Here is a 21,819-nt window from a genome sequence, read left to right as displayed (position 1 = left end):
CCCTAAACTCACTCACCTACTTATTTTGGCTAATAATTAGAAAGTTCTGCGCAATTTCCTGGATATCATTCCAATTTTATCTATTTCACTTTGATAATTTTAATTATGGAGAATATCTCGAGGCATTGATTTTTATCTTTTCAGTTACAATTTACATGTAAAATGGAATTGTGGATTTTTAAATAATACTCCCCCCGTTCTCATTACAAGTGAGGCGTTTCTTTTTTGCCATTGTTTGGCGAAAATGATAATAAATAGTTAAAGTGAAGAGAAAGTAAAGTAAGATAGAGAATAATTTAGAAGAGAATCGTATATACATTATTATCATATTTACTTTACTTTATCTCGACTCTAACTATTAGCGGGACGGAGGTAGTACTCTATTCATTCACCATTTGAAAAAGGGATACTGTCACCTAATATTATGGCACTTTAAAGAAGTTGGATTTTTTCCACGAACTTTGAAATTGACAAATAATATCACGAACTTTACCCATAGTTTGTTATTTCCCACCAGTGAAAAAATTCGGACTATATTAATAGATTGAAGAACAAATTTGAAGGATGCGCTTTAAGAAAAACTATTCTCAAAGATTGAAAATCTTGAAACTCTTGAAGTTGTTGTCGAGAAATTACAAAAAAAATCAGTATCATGATATTATTTGCCAGAATTTTTTCATTGGTGGGAAATAACAAACTCGGGGTAAAGTTTGTGATATTATTTGCTAATTTCAAAGTTCGTGGGAAAACCCAACTTTTTAAAAGTTCCATGATATTAGGTGCCAATATCCCTTTAAAAATCATTTTGTTATTTTAAATTTCCATCATTATAGAACTATTTATTTTATTCCACTTTTATTATGCGGACTTCACATTCCACTAATTTTTTTCACTAAAATACATTATAAAACTAATATACTAAAACCAGGTTTCACATTCCACTAATTTTCTCCCTTTACTTTTCTTCATAAAGTCAAACAATTTTCTTAAAACTCATGTCGAGTCAAACGGGCTCTTTGAATGGTTGAAGGAGGGAATAAAACACATCTTCAGACCTTTGGAATACATTTGGTTTCATTAGAGCATGCACAACAACGCTCTCCATAGAGAGCATGCTCTTCACTGTTCATGGGTCTGACCCCACTTTTATTCATATTTTATTCTCTACTTTTAGCTAAGTCATAGCTAAGTCACGACACCCACTACCATGCTCTTATCTTTCCCCAAGAGCATGCTATTTACTATTCATGAATAATACTATTTTATTATTCAATTTAAACTACAATTACTAAAAACATTTCACTAATAATAAAACTCCATTAATAAACCCAAAATTGGCATTACAAATTCCTAAAAAAATTAAAACTTTCATAATTTAAATCCTAAAAATTAAAAAGCACATTAAAAATTATATAATTTCAAATCATTGTGAAAAAAGAGTATAAAGTTACTCTTCTGGCGACGACGACAGTGGCGTGAAGGCATGTTCAAATGAAACATGAGGAGTGCAATTGTTTGTTGATGTGTCGCTCGTTATGATGGTGACATACGAGAAGGGTCGGCCACTGTAGCGACGTGCAACATTCCAAATAAAATAGTTGTGGAAGAATCGGGGGAAATTTGGTTTGACCCGTCTAATCCCCTTCATCTCGCTTGGTTTGGCCCATTGAAAAAATATTTGAAAGATAGTTTGGTTTGATGTGAAAAATTAGGTGATAAATTAGGGTATTTATAAAAGATTTCGATGAATTTGAGATTAAAAAAATAGAAATAAATAATTTTTTTATAAAAAAAGACGGTCATAAACAGTTCTATTTTGGGAAGTTTGGGAATAAATTGATTTTTTTTCCGATTTTTTATGAATTAATTTTTTTTTTAAAAAAAGTATTAAATCGACCCCAACCGCGAGGGGGCGTTACGCCCAACACATATGATTACCTCGATAAGATATTCCTTTCATTCTTCCTCTGTGTTGTTTACGGAATCTAGTTCTTTTGGGGTTATAGTTGATGGTTGTTTCGGAATGCCGTCGGCATGAGCACAACGGCGAGCTCCCACTTGGCCGTGCCGACGACACGAGTTGCTTTACGTCAAGAGCTGCCGTTGTGCATGCTCTTAGTTCTTCTACAAATTTTTGTTTATTAGGTCTTTGTATAAATGTACTCTATTTGTCCAATAAAAATATGTGCATTTGAAATGACACGAATATGAATGTACAATTGGTAAAGTAAGAAAAAAGAGAAAAAAAGGTAGTTAAAGTAGTGTTACAGGGTAATGAAACCACATTATTATTATTATTAGTGTTTAATGAGTTATAATGGTGAGCCACTACTAGAAAATCCACATATTATGACATGTATAAATGCAACTAGAAAACTATTATCTTGACACTTTAGGTGTAATGACACTTATTGCACGTGTAAGGAAAAAAAGTGTGATAACAAGCAAAGTGCAAAGATAAATCCTTCTTTATTACATTCAAAATGTCACGTCCGTAGCTGATTAAGGATGATCTAGCTTGGGGGACCGTGACTAAGGGGGGGATAGAAGAAGAGGGGGAAAGAAGTGGGGGAAATAACAAAAGTAAAAGACAGTTGACGATTTAATATCCAATATGAAATGGAGGAAACGGTACTTAACACAACGTGTAGACTCGAGCGATTGTTCTATTCAAATTAACGAGGTCTTAAACAAAATAGAATATATCAGAGTCTTAGATAGGAGAAACGTTGCCTTTAAAAAGGCACCGCGGAAGCAAAAGAACTCGGTTCCATGTTTGGAGACATGAACCTCCGAGAGTTTATTCTTGGTGGATCAACATCACTCACTTCACCCTGCCACTGCTCAACCTGCACATTTAGAAATACATGCAGGGCTGAGTACAAAAGTACTCAGTGAACACATTGCCGAAACATACACATATACATTTAAAAATTATTGTCAAACCATTATCACAGTAACACTCGGGGTTTTATTGAAAAGATCCGAGCTTACTAAAAATATTCACATTTGGGCCCTTTTCCTGTACTTAGCCATATCTGATCATCTTGTGCCGTAGAGATGGTGTTCTCTCACGGTCACATCAACATTCTTGTGCCGGGAAGGTGGCCACCTTCCTCGGTCACCGGACCTGCCCTCTGGCCATAGGTCTCCTGTGTACACTAGTCCGAGTAGGGACACCACCCTTACTTGGACCCGAATTCGATTCACAAATCACTTGGCCTCACGCCAAAATAAACAACAGATAGGCATCATACAAAACATTTATGGCAAGACAATATTATTTGAAAAAAAGAGCAACGAACATGAGTTCGAGTTTTCACAATCATTTGAAAATAACTTTATTTTTATCCACATTAGTATGTAGGATAGAAAAGTTCACCTTGTACGTCTTCAAGATTTTTAGGTGTTAACTCCTTGCTACTCGGTGTTATACTCCTTGTAAGTTCCCCCCCCCTTTTTTTTTATGAAAGAAGAAAATAAATGCTGGGCTATTTTAAATTTCAAATAAAAAGATGTAGCAATCTAAGGATGCACTTAACACTATTTATTCCTTCTTTTAAATTCCACAAATGCATCAATTCAGTACATGTTAGTTTACTGATATTAAATTCAAATTTCTCTCCCTGTCTCTTTTTTTTTCTCCTTTCGCCAGAAGAGGGAACTACACTAATTAGTTAATATGCAACAAAATATTAATTAAAACTTAACATAGGCTGATGAAAGGTTAATATTTCTTCCGAAAAGAGTTATCTCCAAAGGTAGGCCAAGATCTCTTTTAAGAAAAACTGGAGCCTAATTAAATAAATTTTCGAAAATGGGCTTCTAATCACTTTACTAGAACTTAACTTATTCTGTGGGATGGGTTGGGGTGTTTTATTATTCTATAGTCCAAATAAATAAAAGAAAAGACCCACATATAAACAATCACACCTAACCTCCTTCACCACTAAATCCCTAATTCTCCTCACACAATGAGCGGCTCCCTCTTCTTCTCACTTCCGCCGTCACCACCACCATTTTCAGCATCGCTGTCCGCCGCCGTCGCCGGCGGCGGCCCTCTCACTCTCGTTTCTTCTCTCTTTCTCTCGACCACGCTCACACCACCATCGCCGCTGCTGTCGCTGCGCGCGCGCCGGGCCACCATCACGCCCGCCAGCACCGCCGTCCGCCGCTGCCTCCGGATCTTCCCCCTCCTCCCCGATTTGCCACCGTCGCCACAACCCCAGATCTCCTCTCTCGGGATTTCCGCCGCCGCCACGGTGCATGCACCGGTGGTGGCTCGGCCATAATCTACGCCATCGCTGCCCCTCTCGGCCCTACGCCTACCTACACCGTTCGCCGTCCTCCAGCAGAAAGAGTTCTTTCCCTTATCTTATCTAGATTTTTTTTTATTTTTTTCTTCGCTTAAAAAATCGGGTATTTATGGTATTTGACTATATAAATTCGTAAACATTTCGACTTTAGTGAGGGATTTTTGTGTGAAGGTGTCATTATCAGCGACGGAGTGTCGAAGCTTGCTAGAGGAGATTTGGCAGATCACTTCCTAGAGATGAGTTCCAGTTTATGCTTTAGTTAGTTGTTTTAAGACTCTTAGTCCTTATGTTCCATTAGTCTGAGGTTCTAAATATTTGTTATAAGGAGTCATGTGGATCCTGGTGTTGACTAATGCATCTATTAAAGTCCTAGGTTTCAAGTGTGAATGTATGTGCATTAAAGAAGGTAAAAAGGTTTGGAGATTACCTTAGTAGGTAGGAAGCAGAAAGTGTTGGTACGACCAGAAAGTGTTGGTACGACTTGGCTGATCTGGAACACCTACTGTTATTCCTTATGTCTCCTGAAAGTTGTTGCTATGTGGAAAATGTTTGGGGTATGATAGTGATGGGTGGCTGTAAATGGAAAGTTTGAGGTATATATATATATGTGATAAGGGGGAGAAGTTGGATAGGTTTACTAGTTTCATAATTGCATATCAGTAGGCTTTCTTATCAAAAATCCTATAGTGATTATGTTATGACAGATATTTGATACGTAAATAAATTCTTGTGAGTGGAGGTGTATCTTTCTTTTATTTGCAAAATCTTAAATAAAGATTTGCATTTAATGCTGTGAAGGAATGAGTATAGTTGCCACCGTAGATTTTGATCATGTGCATTTATTACACATCTCCGGTTGCAGCCTTTGAAAATTCTCAAAGATTTTATAATATCTACTTTTGATCTCATTTCTCTCTCTAGTCCCTTGAAATTCTCTTATTTCGGCTTTTTTCTCTACAATACGTTAATAATGATTTCTCTTCCTTCTAACCTATTTTCTTCATGCAGGGATTTCTCATTGAATAGCATTTTACAATCGTGTGGACGTATCAAGCTCCCTCGAGTTGCGGCGCGACTGTGTGAGATAGCTGTCCGTGATTTGCATGTCACTCCATTGTAATAGATTAGATTTTGAACTCCCCGCATGTGTACCGGACATTATAAACTTTTATTTGAATTTATTCTTTTACCTTGTAACTTCTCATGTATGCCTTGTGCTGATTCCTAACCAGCACGACGGTCGATTATTCGATACGAGAGGGGATGTTTATTATATCCTAACTACACTAATTTAGAGTTGATCATAATGAAGCTAAGTTTAATAAAAATTTTAATAATAATAATATCATAAATTTGTGGGTCGTTACACAAAAAGTGTCAAGAAAAATTCTTGTCATCATAATGTATAGTTTCATAAACTATTCTTTTAAACTACACTATACAAATGCACGAGAATTTACAAATTAACCCCCACGTATATATATTATTACAACTCCCCACCTATATATATTTGATTTATACTTTTGACCTACAGATTGCCGTAATTTGTATTTTCATCCTATAAATATTTATAAAAATTACATTTAATCCTTTAAATTTTTATATTTACATATTTATTAAATATATAACTACATTTCCACTTTCAATGTAAAAAAATCATATTAAATTGCTATTAACTATCCAACAAATTTTTTATAAACAACTAATTCAAATAAAATGCTAAATTTAAATAGCAAAAATCCAATGTCATAATGATCTTACACCAAAAACCTACGTGCATAAATAGTAGTAGTACTAATAACTGAGGTCCAAATATTAATGTCATAACTGACTCAACTTATTTTAAACACAAATATACCTACAAGTGTACGGGGCTACTGTAGCAAATAGTAAGTAAGAGTATGGTATCTACAGAGACCATGAGTGTTAACCTAAGTACCATGAACCAATCTTAACTAGTATCTAGAAGAATCGAAAAGTTTTGGTTTTCTAAATCTACTTGAAAGCTAAGTAAAAACTGTGACATCCATGATCCAAAACATGCATCATTTTGCATATTAAAATATTTTTATTATTGCATTTTTTATATAATGTTATTTAAATAATAAATATTATATCAATATATGTAACCTTAAGTATTAAATAGTTAATTAATTTAGGTGTATGCATATAAAATAATGTGAATGTGTGTGCATGAAACTATTATATATATATATACACACACACACACACACGTGTAGTGTAGGAGAGTGTTATATTTCTAACTCAATGTTTAATTGCTAACTACAACTCAATAATAGCTATTATATATTCAAATTAAAGGCCTAGATCATTAACCACAAAATGTCAATACAATCAAAAAAAAACGTCAATAAGGCTATAGGATTAATTCCAATAAAATTCAATAGGGTATTAATGTCAAGTTAGTTATAACTAACTTTTAAAAGAAATCCCAAAACTTTAAATTCATATAACATATATCAAATTAAAGATAATTTTATAAGGATTCCAACGATATACTACATGCATATGTTCCGACGTCAAAATTTGAAAAAAAAAATCTAGAATTTTCGTATTTTTCATATATAGGCTAATGGCAATACAATTAAGATAATATGTAATATAAAGCATATACAATGTCAATCCTAAATTTGTGTTGACATTCTCAAAGCATTGTGTTGATATTTTCGAAACACTATATTGACATTTTCATCCAAAATCCTAATTTGGCGTTTTTTTTAAATTTTTTTCGATTTAAGTAATAAAAACGAAAATTACACGTGGCAAATTGTAGACCACACGTTTTTTAAAATCATGTAGTCTTAAATTAATTGAGGTTAATAATTAAATGATGAGTTAGCAATTGATCACTCTTCTACACGTGTATTAGTATATGTATGTGTAATAAAGTGTGTGTATGCTTGAGAGTATTTTTGTGAAGAAATATATGCATACACGTAAGTTATTAGTAAAAGTAGAAAAGTGATGGTATATTTTTTTTGGGATATGTACTATACGTGTTAACTTAATTTCTTATATATGTTGCATGCAGGACATGTCATTATAAGGATCTGAAATTACATAAATAGTATAGAAAATGTAACCATTGTCGGCTTAACCGACTTTGAGAACTCGTCTACATATATATTTGCGTAGTGAAACAAAAAGGGAGGGAGAGAATAGAGGAATTAGAAAGAAATAAAATTAAGGGAAGAAAAAAAGAATGAAAAATAGTTTTTGACCCCTCCTGCTATACAAAGTTGCAGATAAAAAAGAGAATTCGGGTGTTTGATTACTTGTTGTCGTCAGATATGTATAAATCACACTTTTAATTTTATATGTGATATTTGAGTGATTGCTAATTGTTGGATTTCAATGAGTAATTAAATCATATGGTGTGAAATTTGTATGGATATGTTTTATATATTATGTTGGAATTATTTGATTGAATATAATATAGATATATAGTTGATGACATTGATATATGTTACATGTGGTTTTGAAAGTACATGAATCATGTGATTAAAGAGGATCTGTGACAGCTTTGCAATGGATCTGAAATTTTAGAGGGACCTTCGGGTCATAGATGGACCTATGAGTCCAATTACAGAGGGACCTTCGGGTCATAGAGGAATTCCGGGCAGATACCAGACTTTATTTGTCACAGAATAATAAACTGAACAGAGTGGCATATGCATATGTATATGGAATTAATTTTAATATTTGTTGGTTATTGTTATATATATTGGTTAAAGAATGTGTTTGATTTTTTTGGGATGTGAAATTAAAGGTGAAAATTTATATGCACTGAGTTGTGGCTCATATAAACCACTAATATTTTTCATGAATAAGATATTAGTAAAGTTTTTGATTGACATGGGTCATAGGAACTCCACATGTTATCAGGGTCGGTGGCTGATGCGTTTTGGACAACCTTCTCCTTCTCATAATTTTTTAAATATAGATAAATGTATAGTATATAGAGTGGTGTGATGGTCCACTACTGTTCATAATGTTTTGAAATATGTACTTGATAAATATTGGTTTTTGAAATTATATAATATGTGCGTTTTATTTACAATACGTGTGGATTATTTATTTTCAATATTGAATTTATTTATAGTAAGTGCATACGTCATAAGGGTTGAGGTGTGACAAAAACAATAATTGAAACAATTGGAAACAACCTAGAGAGTTGAAAGCAGGTAAAAGATAATGGATGTAGATTAAAGATGAGGAAGGTAGAATCCTACAGGATCGATAAGAACTATCCTATGCTCAACTAAATTCCAAACTATGCCAACAAAGGGTCTCAAGGGTTATTAAGCTTGGGGCTGACAATTTTTGGCACGACACGATAACACGAAACGAACCCGCACGAAATTAATGGGTATGTGTCAGAGCTTATTGGGTTCGTGTCTTTACCGTGTCGACACGATAAGGACACGAAAATTTCGTGTCGTGTTCGTGTTACACATTAAGAAATAAGATTAATATATTATATTATTATTATTATTATTTTATTTATTTTAAAATTTTAAAATTTTAAAATTAAAATTTAAAATTTAATATTATAAATAATGTTTATATATTATAATATAATTATTATAGTGTCGTTATTGTGTCGTGTCATATATGTGTTGTTATCGTGTCGTGTTGACCCGAAGTTGTTCGTGTCGTTAATGGGTTCGTGTCGTGTTCGTGTCTGAGGGTAGCGGGTCGTGTTCGTGTTCGTGTTTGGAGTTTTCTTAACGGGTCGTGTTCAGTGGCGGAGCCAGAAATTTTACTGTGGGGAGCCCAAACGAGCATTAAAATTTGTTGATTGTTTTCAGTGCTAATGACACGAAAACAACTCAGACATAAGCAATATAAAAAGCCAAGCGTGAAAAATGGATGATGCATTTTTTTAGAATATAATATCAATTTTACTAATGAAATAGTATGATTTTATATATTTATTAGATCAAAGAGTTATTATTCCAAATTTTTTATAATAAAGGAAATAACATTGAAATTGATTTTATTAATAGTATATGTACTAATATTTAAAATATTTATAGTCAAAAAATTATTTTCTACTCTTAAATTTTAAAAACCATCTCTTACTATTACAATTTAAAATGATTTATACAAAATTACAGATTAAAAAGAATTAACAAAAATTTCTAATGTAAGAAAATGTACTATAGGTATAAATGAATATGAGAAAGTAAACAAAAATACTGAGAAGAAAGAAAAGCAAATGAACTACAAGCATAAACCTTACTAAATGATGATTCAAAAATGGAAGGAGCATATATTAAATATGAAAAATGGTGCTGGAGAGATTAGAACCCAGCACAGCGGAAGCAAGTGACTGAAAATTAGACCAACTGCACTATGTTGTTTATATGTTAAACACTGCATACAAATATATATATAGTAATCCTAAAAATGGGTGAGGGGCCCAAGGGCCCCCCTCCCCCACCGTGGCTCCGCCCCTGGCCGTGTTCGTGTTTGTTGTTATCGTGTCGACATGATAACGACACAATACGCACGATTTGCCACCCCTAATTAAGCTATCACAAAGGTAAAACTATATCTTTTCTCGAAGCATATAATTTGTAGATTGCTACCTAGAATCGAAGACTCCTTCCTAGAACTAAGGCAACAACTCCTAATAGCTCTTATGATACTTAGCTTCATTCAAAGGCTCAAATCTCTCGATTATATTGACAAAGACGTCAATTCCTTGTCTTTCAAATTAAACTACTCACTTCTCAATTCTTGTAGTAAAATCCACATGCATTTATAAAGTGATCAGTCAAATAAATGTACAAGCACAAAAGAAAGCAACACAACTACATGAGCCAAGGCATAGAAAAAGGAAATCAATTAAACATAAGAATCATTGTATCTCTCCCGTAGAACTCTACAGAGGATTTAGCTACTCATGTTTATCACAAAAGTCAAAAACAACAAAAATAAAACTAAAATATGAACTTCTAGGATTGGATTGGGCGGATTGGAGGCCTCGTCTTCAATCTTGCGATGAATACTCGTCCTCTGCTCATTCTTCTCTTATTTCTAGGTGAAAAACTAGTATTTTTGGGGTAGGAGGTGTGTAGAATGATGTAGGAGGCGTTCCCTAGGTATATATATACCCAGGGTTGACTTTGGGCGCGAAATAAACTGTTGGACGAAGTCGCCAGCTGCCTACGGCATTTTTCCCGTGTTTTACTGGCGGGTCGTCAGGTTCGTCTACACACGAACCCGGCGGGTCGCCAGCTATGTCACTACTCTGCGCAGTCTTTGTAAAAAAACAGCCATAACTTCTTCTACCAAACTCCGATTGAAACGTTTAGGATATCCACGCAAAGCTCTTTCAAAGACGAATACAATGGTATGCTTTATGGACTAGTCGAACATCAAAATCTCCATAAAACTGTCTCGAACCAGAGCTACTGCATATCCACATATTTTGTACATTTTTCTACACATTCTTCACAAATGGTCAAAATACCAACATAATAGAGAAGTAGATACAAACACGTCTAATAATAGATAGAATATGGTTAGATTCATACAAAACTACCCTCTAAAACCATGCAAAATCCAAGTGTGTCAATAACATAAGGCAAAGAATCAGGATTATCAAAGTTTCATAGATGTGACTAAATTGAAGATTTAAAGAGGGTTATTAGACCAAATAAACAATGCATTTGTTCTCACTTTTTTCACCGTTGTGTCACCATCCATTAGAATATATATTATAAGAACTGAAAACTAATCATAGGCACTAATGCAAATCTATAAAATAACTACAGAAAATAGTATACTGTAATATCTGCATACAAAGGCCAGGCAAAAACAATACATGTAGAGCTCTTATCTAGTGAATTAAAATACAAATATCCAATTGAAATTGAATGCAATAATAGTAAGTCTACACACAAAGAGAATGCAAATGTCCACTGTAGTATAAATCAAGCCAAGTATATCAAACAATATAATTACTAATCAAATTTAGAGTACCTGCCATCTAAATGTGGATCGAGAAATATAAACGTCCAATGGATGTCACTCAGTGGGTGTCACCTGCATGTATAGGACGGATGTGAATTATGAATCAAACTGAAATGCATTTGTTAATTATAAGTTATAAATGATAAAATATACCACAGCTATAGGCCAAACAATCATATAACCAAGTATTTGGGAAAGCTCTTGAAAGTTATCATAGGGCTTGATCAATTGCTCCTTGGGTTCAATCACGGCTACGACACATATCTCACACCAATTCAATCCTAACATTTGTCCGCCAACTCTTGTAGTTGGATCGATGCTATGAATATATCCCTTAGCAACAATTTTTTAGGTGAGAAAACTCCTTATTGAAACATATGTCCCAACCTCCAAGAAAATAAATAGATTAATAACTATTTTTAATATGTAATATATTTCAAAACTATAGAAAAAAAACAAAGATACCAGATCAGCTTGAGTCGTAGCCTGTGATGAGAGAGATTCAGAATTTGTCACATCTCGCCGCCTTACGTTTGCTTGCGAAGCTTGAGGTCTTTGTTTTGCCGCAACCATGGCTTCTGGTTATGCAATTTTATCTTTATACTCTATTAGCAAACGGTCCGATGTGCTTCTTGGTGTTCCATTCCACTCGTATGTGGGACACACTCCCTTACCCATCTTCCTTACATGACCTGGTTTGTCCTTTGATCTTTGGCACCTTTGGGAAGTTGATTACTACGTCGACCATTGCTTCCTGTTCACAAAATTATAAGAATGAATGTACACAATGAAATTGCATAATATATTCCATACAATGAGAAAATGTAATGAAACATACAATTTTAGTTGATACGTCATCACTCGTGTTTCCACTCGAAGGAACAAAACAGGAACTAAAAAGTTGAACACGAGTTGGGCATCATCCGTGTTCCTTTGTCTAGGAATATGTATATTGTTAGGATACTAATATGCCATAAAAATAATGATGAAATTAAACATAGAAAAAAGAAAACATTATTAATTTTTCTTTAACTTGTGCAAATGACGTCTTTCCTGTTCTTTGATTCATTAACTTCTTTGCTCGAGCTTTTTGGTTTCTCTTACTTATATTCTAATAGCAAGTCAAAAATCAAAATGATTAGATTCATAGCTTAAATGAAATATCATTACATAGAGAAAAACTAGAATAAACCTTTGCATTTTCCGTTCTCCAGTAAGCAAGACAATTGATCCATTGATCTTCTAAAACTTTTTCATCCTTATTTAATGCTCGATAGGTACGACAGCCCAATACCTTGTTTTCAAATAATGCCCCAACTTTTCCATTTAACTCCGATGGAGGCCAGAACCCATTTCTCAGCAATGATAGGGATAGTGAATCGTGTATTAGATAATGACATACATTATTGTTATAACTATGTATATATAATTGCCAATGGTCTAGAATAAAAAATAGATCTTATTAATTTTAAGAGTTAAGTAAAATAGAACTTAAATAATAATTAAGAATTGAGAATAATATAGTGTGATAATCTGTTCAAAAAAGTACTCTTTAGCAAAACTAGATCCAATGATTTAAACCACACGCAAGAACACACACAGCTTCACAGCAAGTATTAAGCACTAAATATATGTGATAATAGGATTACCATGAAAAGTGAGCATTAAAAAGTCAGGTCAATGCATGTCAAAACGTAAGCCACATGTTAAATAACATAACAAATGCTTAACAAATGTAGTAAACTAAAAATCTAACTTAGTCCAAAAGCATAGAAGGATTAAAGAGCATGATAAATTAAATAAACTACACTCTTTTGAAATTTTATTACCTTTACGAATTTGAGCATGCCATCTTTTTTCCCCTTCGGCATGGCACGCCAATTATTAACATCTAATGGACAATATCTGCCATTTCTTGCAATTGAACCTAAGAAATGGCAAAGCTTGCTCTTTTCACCACCTATAGGCTGACCAAACTCATTATACTCGACAGAAATGAGTGGTAGGTTTGGAGGGCAGCCCCAAATATCTGACATATAGGTAGGGCCTCTGCTTTTCTTTCCAATAGTTTCATGTCCCGATGAACTACCTTTAAGCACAAAAAATATATGATTAGTCTATTCTCCGAAAGATTAAGGAGCTTATTAGAGTGTGTGATTGCCCATTACCATCCTCTTCTTCTTCTTCGATATCAACACTTATATCCTAATTTGGCAATGGTGGCACACTCCTATGGATATGGTTTGAATATGTGACCATATTCACAACTTCTTTATTTCTGCTCATTGTTTTCTTAGTTATAAACCCTGCTAATCATTATAACAATTTATATTAAAAATATATGTTAACTACCTAACAGTATAGTACGCTAAACAAAAAAGATCAACTTAATCTAGCTGATTTAAATTTTCACAAGGATTACAAAAATTACTAGTCTAGAATGAAGTTCTTAACATGTAATATATTTTTGAGACATCCAAAATAAAATATTATATTATATCATTGGAACGGATGAGTGGTGATTATAAGTCTATTATTGAAACTTAGTTAATGGTGAAAGGCCTCTCAAGTTAACCACTACAAGAGATAGCAATGGATCTACTAAATCCTAATATGACGGGTTTAGAATTTAACTAGATAAAGTACCTAAAAATAGGAAGAAAATTTAGAATTTAATAATTCTTTCATGAGATTATTGAGATTACAATGCAGCAAAAATGGCGTTTAGGGGTGGAATTATTTGAATCTGGATGTTATATTGTTGTTAGAATAAATCCATCAGATTCTATTTAGTTTCACTATTTAATCGAAAAATAAAATGATTTTCCTTCCCTACTATCACCTAGAAGCCGAGCTTTTTTTTTTACCTTCACTAGATGTAAACCTTTGAGCTGACATATTCCTTTCCTCCTGTTAACGAGCACTTTTTTTTAATCTGCTTCCCTCCTTTAGAAGCCATATGTAACTACATACATTGGAGTGAAAGTAAGTAAAGACAATAGCTGGTAAAATGATATATTGAAACTTGAGATCATTTCATCAAATACTTGGGGAGTAAAACAAAAATTACTTTAAACTTGATCACATCGCATAATAAAATTCAATTGAAACCTACAGTATATGATTAAAACATATAATCTATGTTAGCAACAATAGATTATCATTCCCGTGAATATATTACATCGTTCGTTTTGAAAATAATTTCATTGAAAAAACTCACCTTGCAAGAATCAAAGGTAGGTCTCAATATAGAAAACTTGCTCAGCTTGGGATGCCAGAATAAATTGTTCATTGTGGTGTTTCACATTTGACAAATTGGCTAATGTAAATCCATCAACATCCGTCTTCAGTCGTTTACCTTTTGACACCCATTCACAGTTGATACACTCGGATTTTGCAAGGTTTTAAGGCCATTATTTGACCCGTTTTTAAGGTCAAAGTTGCATTACATGTCCATTATTTGCATATTTTATCGATTTTGGTATTTTGACATGTTTTGTGAGAAATGTGCATATTTGAGCCTAAAAAGGGAGTCAAAACGCGAAAGTAGGAAATTTGGAGCTTGGCGTCCAGCGACCGCCGGAGCTCATAGGCTGACAAAGACACGCCCGGAGACCTCCGGGAAGTGCGTGGCGACCGCCACAAAGAGTCAAAAGCTTCTGGACTACGCGCGGCGACCGCCGGCCAAGGCGCGGCGGCCCGCCACAAAAACGCGGCGCGCGACAGCTGTCTTCAAACTCAATTTTCCAGCAATCCTAAATTCCAATCAGGGCGTTCTACACACCATTCTCTTCGTCTTGAAAAGAGAGTCAAGATGGTAATAGAATCATTTCAATCGGAGTTCTATGGAGAGATTTATGACCGTTCTACCAAAGTCGCGCAAAGCTGCCAGCTGCAGTCTAAGCGGAAATTTGAAGAAGGAAATAATATATTATCTTGTGAAGCCAAATCTTTTCCTTCTACTATGGGTAACGGAAATTACATCTTTCCTAATGCTTGGAGGAAACTTATTACCAAATTTAAATATTTCTAAAGCCTATATATACCCCATAACCTCATTCATAGAATTCAACCTTTCCATAGCCCCCAAAAGGGGAGCCTTCATGGCTCACCCTCCATCCTCTTTCTCTACTCCATAACCTAATTCTTCCATCATTCTTGGAGATTGAAGCAAGGCAAGAGGAGCATGAAGACTTCAAGATTCATCCTTGGGTTTTGTTTGTTTATTTCATGTCTCGTACTTTAATTATTATTTTAGTTCATCTGTCTATGGATTGCTAAACAATAGAATTTTGAGGTTTGATAGTATTTGACTTTTAAGTAGTTCTTTTTATGTTTAATGTTCAGAACTCGTTTCCACTTGATTTTTCTTGAACTTTTGTTCGACTAATTGGCCGTTATCTTGATTATTGTCAATCTTTGATCGGTGATAGCTTTGATTGGTTTATCTTATGTGTTCATACAATAATTGTGACATGAGTATTGATGCATGATAGGGAAAAATCGTGGTAAAACTTGAGTCGGATGAACGTAGAACTAATTAGAATAACTAAAGAGTTAGTGAAATCATTATCCTTGAAATTCCTCTATTTGCCTAATTCTATCTTCTTTGCTTTTATTGTTTTACTTTATGTCTAGTTTTATAAATTTCACACCGAAACTTTTGTTTCTCTAGATAGTATTTGACGCTTAGTACATGATAGCCAGTAGCAATTATATTCCCCGTGTTCGATATCCCGGTACTGACCTTTAGCTATACTAGATCCACCATGTATACTTGCAGGTATTTTTAGTGCTAATAAAAAGTGCATCAACAGTCAAACAATACAACTCGACGTCCACTGCCATAATCTAGCTCAATGATATCTGTTAGAATTCCATAATAGTCCAACTCACTTAACATTGGATTTTGATCTCTAGTACTTGAAAAACTTGACGTTGTGGCTTTTACACGGACCCCACAATTTTGTGTTTTCTTCGTACTCTCCAAATCTTTCGTGTGAAACCTAAAACCATTTGCAATATACTTTTTATATTTCACTTCGATAAAATTAGGCGGCGAGCAACTAATTTCAAATCTCTTAATGTTAGGAGTTTTTCCATGGATGATTAACCTTTCGACCTATTGAAAGAAGTTAAATTAATAAAAAAAAGCAACAGTATATTCACCATTACTACATTTTTGGAGTATATAACTTACATATTGAGCATACCAATCAGGAAAGCTTTCAATGTGGATGCGTTCCCGCTGATGGCGTGCTACACGAGGATTAGATTGTTCAACTATTGCCCGATATTGCCTGAAATTATACCATAAACCTTTTCAAACAAAAAATTACATATATTACGATAAATAAAAGTAGGCAAGATAACTTACTCAATATATGGTCTTACGGCCTCATAATTGAACAATACATATTGATGTGCTTTCGTCAATATTTCGTCATCTAATCTCATAGCAGTTCCTTTTCCAAGAGAACGACCAGTGATTGTAAATACGACCTAAACAGTTTCATTCCTCGATAATCGATTGTATCAATTACTTTTATTTTAATTTACCTAATTCAGTATTATATTTTTATCTCACGAATCCATTTATGATTCTTTTTATCCATGAAATCGAGACTCCCACTTCATTAAAATTATACGTGAAATCGAAACCGAAAAATGATACGTGTAAAATTATGTAATTGCTTGTATTATTATAATTATTGCTTCAATAAAAAAATGCTCTAGTGAATATTACTACAACTTTTGTTAATAAAGTGAATATTTTAAACTAAAACCGCCATACTTCTTCCATCACATAAATTTTTGTCTATAATACTCGAACTCATACACCATTTTGGGTATCCGATGGAATATTGGATGCGGGTATCGGGTGCCAAAATTTTGAGTTTTTTTAATCGGGTAACCAATTTACATCCCTAGACGGCTAGACCCTAGTTATGCACTCGAATCAAGCAACAATGCAAGACTTCACCCATATTATTATTTTTCATAATTTTTTGAACTTAGAAGAATATGACGAATTCGGTGAATATTTGTTTGTTTAATTTTCTTTTATTTGCGCTTGGTGTTTTCAAATTTATGAGTATTGTCATCTGTAAATATTTAGAATTATTTCACATGGTATAAACTATAAAGTGTTGATGAAGGAAAAGAAAATTATAGAGAAACGAGCAAATCGAGCTTTGATTTTTATAAATTTTGTGAAATTAAAAATTTCAATAACATTTTTCAATGCATTAGAATCAAAGTAAATATATAAATAAAAATGAACAATGTTAAACATGTATCGAACGAGAGCGGTTCTCACATAAGAGACTCGTATAAGGTATGTAGCATATCATCCAAATATAACTGCAACAGGGCTTCTAACAGAATGTTTGCCCGACCTCCATTTAATCTCTCCTTGAACTATTTTATTATCGGCTCCCCCACTCCCCGACCGCCTAAACATCACACTGTACCTCAATTTCTGACCCACCTTCTTAAATCGAAGCTTACCCGGTTTGACCTTCACATCCACACCGGCAGGAGCAGCCACGCTCACTTTGTACACAGACTTGGCTCTCCCAACGTTGGTAACAGTTCTTGTATACTTCTGCGCCGTTGATCCAAGTTTGATCGAGAACGACGGGTAGTTGAGCTGCGCCTCTCGAATGCTCGATTCTCTCTCGCAATCCACTCTGCGATGCACAACAGCGCCCACTTGTGCGTTGCTGAAATTCAACCCGCACAAGTAGGGGATGTAGTCGTCTGGTCGGATGTCGTAGATAAGCCCGGGATCATTGGCCTTGGTGGGGTTGACATGCCCTGCCCCAGTGGCAAACACGTCCGCGGGGAGAAGCCTCTGGTCGCTGATAGGCTTCCCCCCGCGGTCCACCCGGTCCGCGGTGGTCATGATGGCCGACTTTATGGCCGTCGGGGACCATTCTGGGTGCGCGCTCTTCAGCAGCGCCGCCACGCCGCTGAGATGCGGGCACGACATTGAGGTCCCCGAGATCATGTTGAAGCCGGACGTGGTGGTGTCGTCGTCGATGGAGGCGTTCCAGGCGGCGAGGATGTTGTTTCCGGGACCGGTGATGTCGGGTTTCAGGATTCCGGGGCTTGCAATGCTGGGGCCTCTGGATGAGAAAGATGTCATCGCTGGTGCTTGGATTTGTTTCCCAATTTGGGTTCCTTTGTATATGATTTTGGCTTTGGGGTGTTTGGTGGAATTAAGATATGATTTCAATTCGATTGCGTCGGCGTAGCTGATGTGTGATGCCGGGAGAACATGCCTTTCCGCGGAAAGCGTGTAGGCTGGAGAGATGCCGTTTATGAGTATCATCCCCACGCCGCCGGCCTTCTTCACAGCCTCCCCTTTACTTATTCTTGTAATAAGCCCTTCGTCACACACTACTATCTTTCCTTTCACACCATAACTCTTCAACTCTTCTTCCGCGCAGAGTGTTGGATTGTTGTAAAAGATTTCCGCTTCACTTGTGGGAGGGAAACCATGCGCCGATTCTCCGTCGAATTCGACGCCGTTGCCGAGGACGACGGTGGCAGTTAGTTTCCTGTCCATCGTGGAGGCGCCAACGGTGAGGATCCACGGGGCCTCGTTCGACAGGGAGCGGGGGTCCGGGCCGCTGTTCCCGGCCGAGCAGACCACGGAGATCCCCTTCTCCGTGGCCCTGAACGCGCCGATGGCGATGCTGTCGCGGTAGAAGGGGGCTGAATCCCCTCCCAGCGACAGCGACAGGACATCGACGCCGTCTTCGATGGCGGCCTCGAGTCCTGCAAGGACGCTGCTCTCGGTGCAGCTATCGGGGCTGCATACTCTGTACATGGCAACATGTGCAAGAGGGGCAATGCCGGCCGCTGTGCCGTTGGCGTTGCCGAAGATGGCCGCGCCGCGGACGAAATTGCCCCCGGCCGTGCCTGACGTGTGCGTGCCGTGGCCTAACTCGTCCGCAGGCACGCGGCCGTCAAAGCCCCTTGCCCCGATCAGCTTGTTATTGCACCCCTTGGGGCCAAACTGGCACTTGCCCTTCCACTTGGCGGGCGGGGGCGGGACCCCTTGGTCGTGGAACGAGGGGTGGCCCGCCGTGATTCCGGTGTCGAGCAACCCGATTATCACGCCTTTGCCGTAGTTGGATCCCTTCCAAAATCCTACATTTTGGTTGAGGCCTAAGAAATTGGGGGAGTGGGTGGTGTGGAGCTCATACACTTGCTCGGGCCGCGCGGAGATGAAACCTTTGATGCCGCGAAGCGCTTCTAAGTCGTCGGCCGATAGCTTCGCGGCGAAACCCGTGAGCACGTTGCGGTAGCGATGCAAGATGCGCGGCGCCTCCAAAAAAGAACCGAGATCGGTGAGTTGTAGCGACTCTACATGGACGATATATGTTTGTAAGGTGGTTTGATTAGCGCTTATTACTTGGTTAAAATAGACTATGCAAATGAGAGCTACACACCAAGCAAATGCCATTGTTAAATGTGTGTTATTTTCTTTGTTTATCATTTATTGATTTATATACTACTAGTTAACTCATAAATTTGTGACGGTGAAGTGGTAAATTGCCGAAATTTGGGTCTTATTATGCTTGCATTTGAATTAATCATGAAATTTGGGGTTTATTATGATTGCATATGAATTAATCATTTCGGTTGTTTTGAATTTATTTAGATTCTGATTAAGAAGATCCCATTTGCATTTTTGTTTGATGTAATAAGTTTTTTTCCGTAGATAACGATCGTTTAAAAGTCAAATACGCATGGTATGACTTTTATTGCTTATTTCCCATATACGCCAAAGTTAGCTTTATTGAACATGATAACCTAATGCTATTTCTGAGAAAAAATGTACTCCCCATATATCCCATTTTAATAGACAATTATCTCTTGTTCAATGCATTATTTTGATACTATATTAGTACTATATGAAATAAAAATTCAATACATAATTAAACTTAACTAATTAATTATTTTAAATAGGGAGTACGATATATAATGTGTGCATTAAATTGAAGCAAAAACAGCAAATGCAATTTCTTTGGAGGATTTGGAATGTTAATTATATTTTTACTTGAATATAAATGTTACTATGTTAGAATGTAAGAGCATCCACAATGGATGCCCGATCGCGCGCCCGATCGGCCGAGATCGGGCTCGGGCGCGGTCGGGCATCCATTGCAGCCCTCGGTCGCGCCCGATCCCGAGCCCGACCGATCGGGCGTGAGCTCGGGCGCCCATTGCAGAGCCGCGCCCGAGCCCGAGCCCGAGCCATATTTTTTTTTTATAATTATTTAACCCTAATTTAAACCACTATAAATACTCCATTTTCTTCACTTTTCACACACCAAACCTTTCACTTTCTCTTCTATATTCTCTCAATATCCACACTTCCAACAATGGATCCGAGTCAATACCCGAGCCCGAATAATGTCGACGACGATATGCCGATGTTTGGAGGAGGAAGCGGCGGCCGCGGCGCCCAGTGGCCCGGCCACGAAGACTACCGGGTTGAGACGCCTGGATCTGTGGGATCCACTTTCGTCTCCGACTCTGAGTTCGATCCGTTCTTCGGCACCGAGGAGTATCGGGTTGAGGACATGGAGCCTAGTTGTGGGCAACCTCCTGCCCCTGTGCGGCCGCCGCCGAAGAAAGGGAAGAAGAAGATGGCGCGGAAAGAAAAGGCGCCATCGGTCCCAGTCCCACTCCCAGACGATGAGCCGAACGAGGAGTACGCAACAGGGCACACTGACTACGAGTTGGATGAGTACCTGAAGGTGGCTCAGTGTTGGGTCGATGTATCGGAGGATTCGATAGCCTCCAACAACCAGACTTCGGCCAGGATGTGGGATCGCATTGAGGAACGCTACAACAAGGTGAAACCAAAGTGGGCGTTCAAGCGGACCAAGGTTCAGCTGCGCAAGTGTTGGGATCGGATCAAGCTCCACGTCAACAACTTCTGTTATATCTACAATAGGAACAGGGACGGAAGAGCTAGCGGTGAGAGCATGGAGGATGTCCTCAACAAGTCGTTGTCCGAGTACCAACAGCAGTTCGGGCAGTTCAAGCTGTACAATGTTTGGCTGATCTTGAAGGACAAGGGGAAGTTCAACGAGGGATACCGGTTGGATCCTCGGCTCCGAAGCGGACGAAGAACACCGCCGCTGGCGATTACACGAGCAGCGGCCCATCTCCTGTGGATCTGAACGCTGAGCCGGAAGGGAGTTCCGGCACGCCTACGTCTACTTTTAGACGTCCCATTGGTACCAAGGCTGCCAAAGCCCAGGCCAAAGGGAAGGCGAAGGCGGGCGCGTCTGGATCAGCGGCCCCCCCGCAGGCTGCGCCTGCTCCATCTGTTCAGCTCATGGACAGGGCGATCGAGGAGTTCGGAGGTTATCGCGAGGTGGTTGAGTATAGGTTTATACTTGACGCCCAAAACAGCCTTCGTGAAGAAACCGATCCGGAAGCCCGACAGAGGACTAAGAATATGATCAAGAAT

At 37.1% G+C, this 21,819-nt stretch overlaps 1 protein-coding gene across 1 annotated transcript; it reads right to left on the bottom strand.

The window, feature by feature from the left end:
- Positions 1–3,967: 3,967 nt before the first annotated feature.
- LOC125220255 (subtilisin-like protease) lies at positions 3,968–19,797 on the bottom strand. Its single transcript, XM_048122414.2, has 5 exons — positions 17,679–19,797; positions 16,137–16,223; positions 13,151–13,410; positions 11,996–12,075; positions 3,968–4,346 (listed from the first exon to the last, which is right to left on the bottom strand). The coding sequence occupies exons 1-5, from the start codon at positions 19,795–19,797 to the stop codon at positions 3,968–3,970; spliced, it is 2,925 nt and encodes a 974-aa protein (XP_047978371.2).
- Between the last annotated feature and the right edge of the window lie 2,022 nt (positions 19,798–21,819).

This window comes from Salvia hispanica, chromosome 1, assembly GCF_029641045.1.
Source record: "Salvia hispanica isolate PSC_SH4W2 chromosome 1, Shi_PSC_v1, whole genome shotgun sequence".
NCBI classification, from domain to species: Eukaryota; Viridiplantae; Streptophyta; class Magnoliopsida; order Lamiales; family Lamiaceae; genus Salvia; species Salvia hispanica.
Note: the sequence above shows the minus strand (reverse complement) of the source record. Positions and strands in the feature narration are given on the sequence as shown.

Bases quoted from the DNA above. Each gene is read 5' to 3' on its own strand.
- LOC125220255 (XM_048122414.2), bottom strand. From the start codon at position 19,797: ATGGCATTTGCTTGGTGTGTAGCTCTCATTTGCATAGTCTATTTTAAC. The intron at 13,411-16,136 runs GTTGATGCACTT...TTGTGCTTAAAG, and splicing joins TCGAGTTGTATTGTTTGACT to GTAGTTCATCGGGACATGAA. The intron at 4,347-11,995 runs GTAAGGGAGTGT...TTTCTGCTGGAG, and splicing joins AGGTCATGTAAGGAAGATGG to GACGGCGAACGGTGTAGGTA.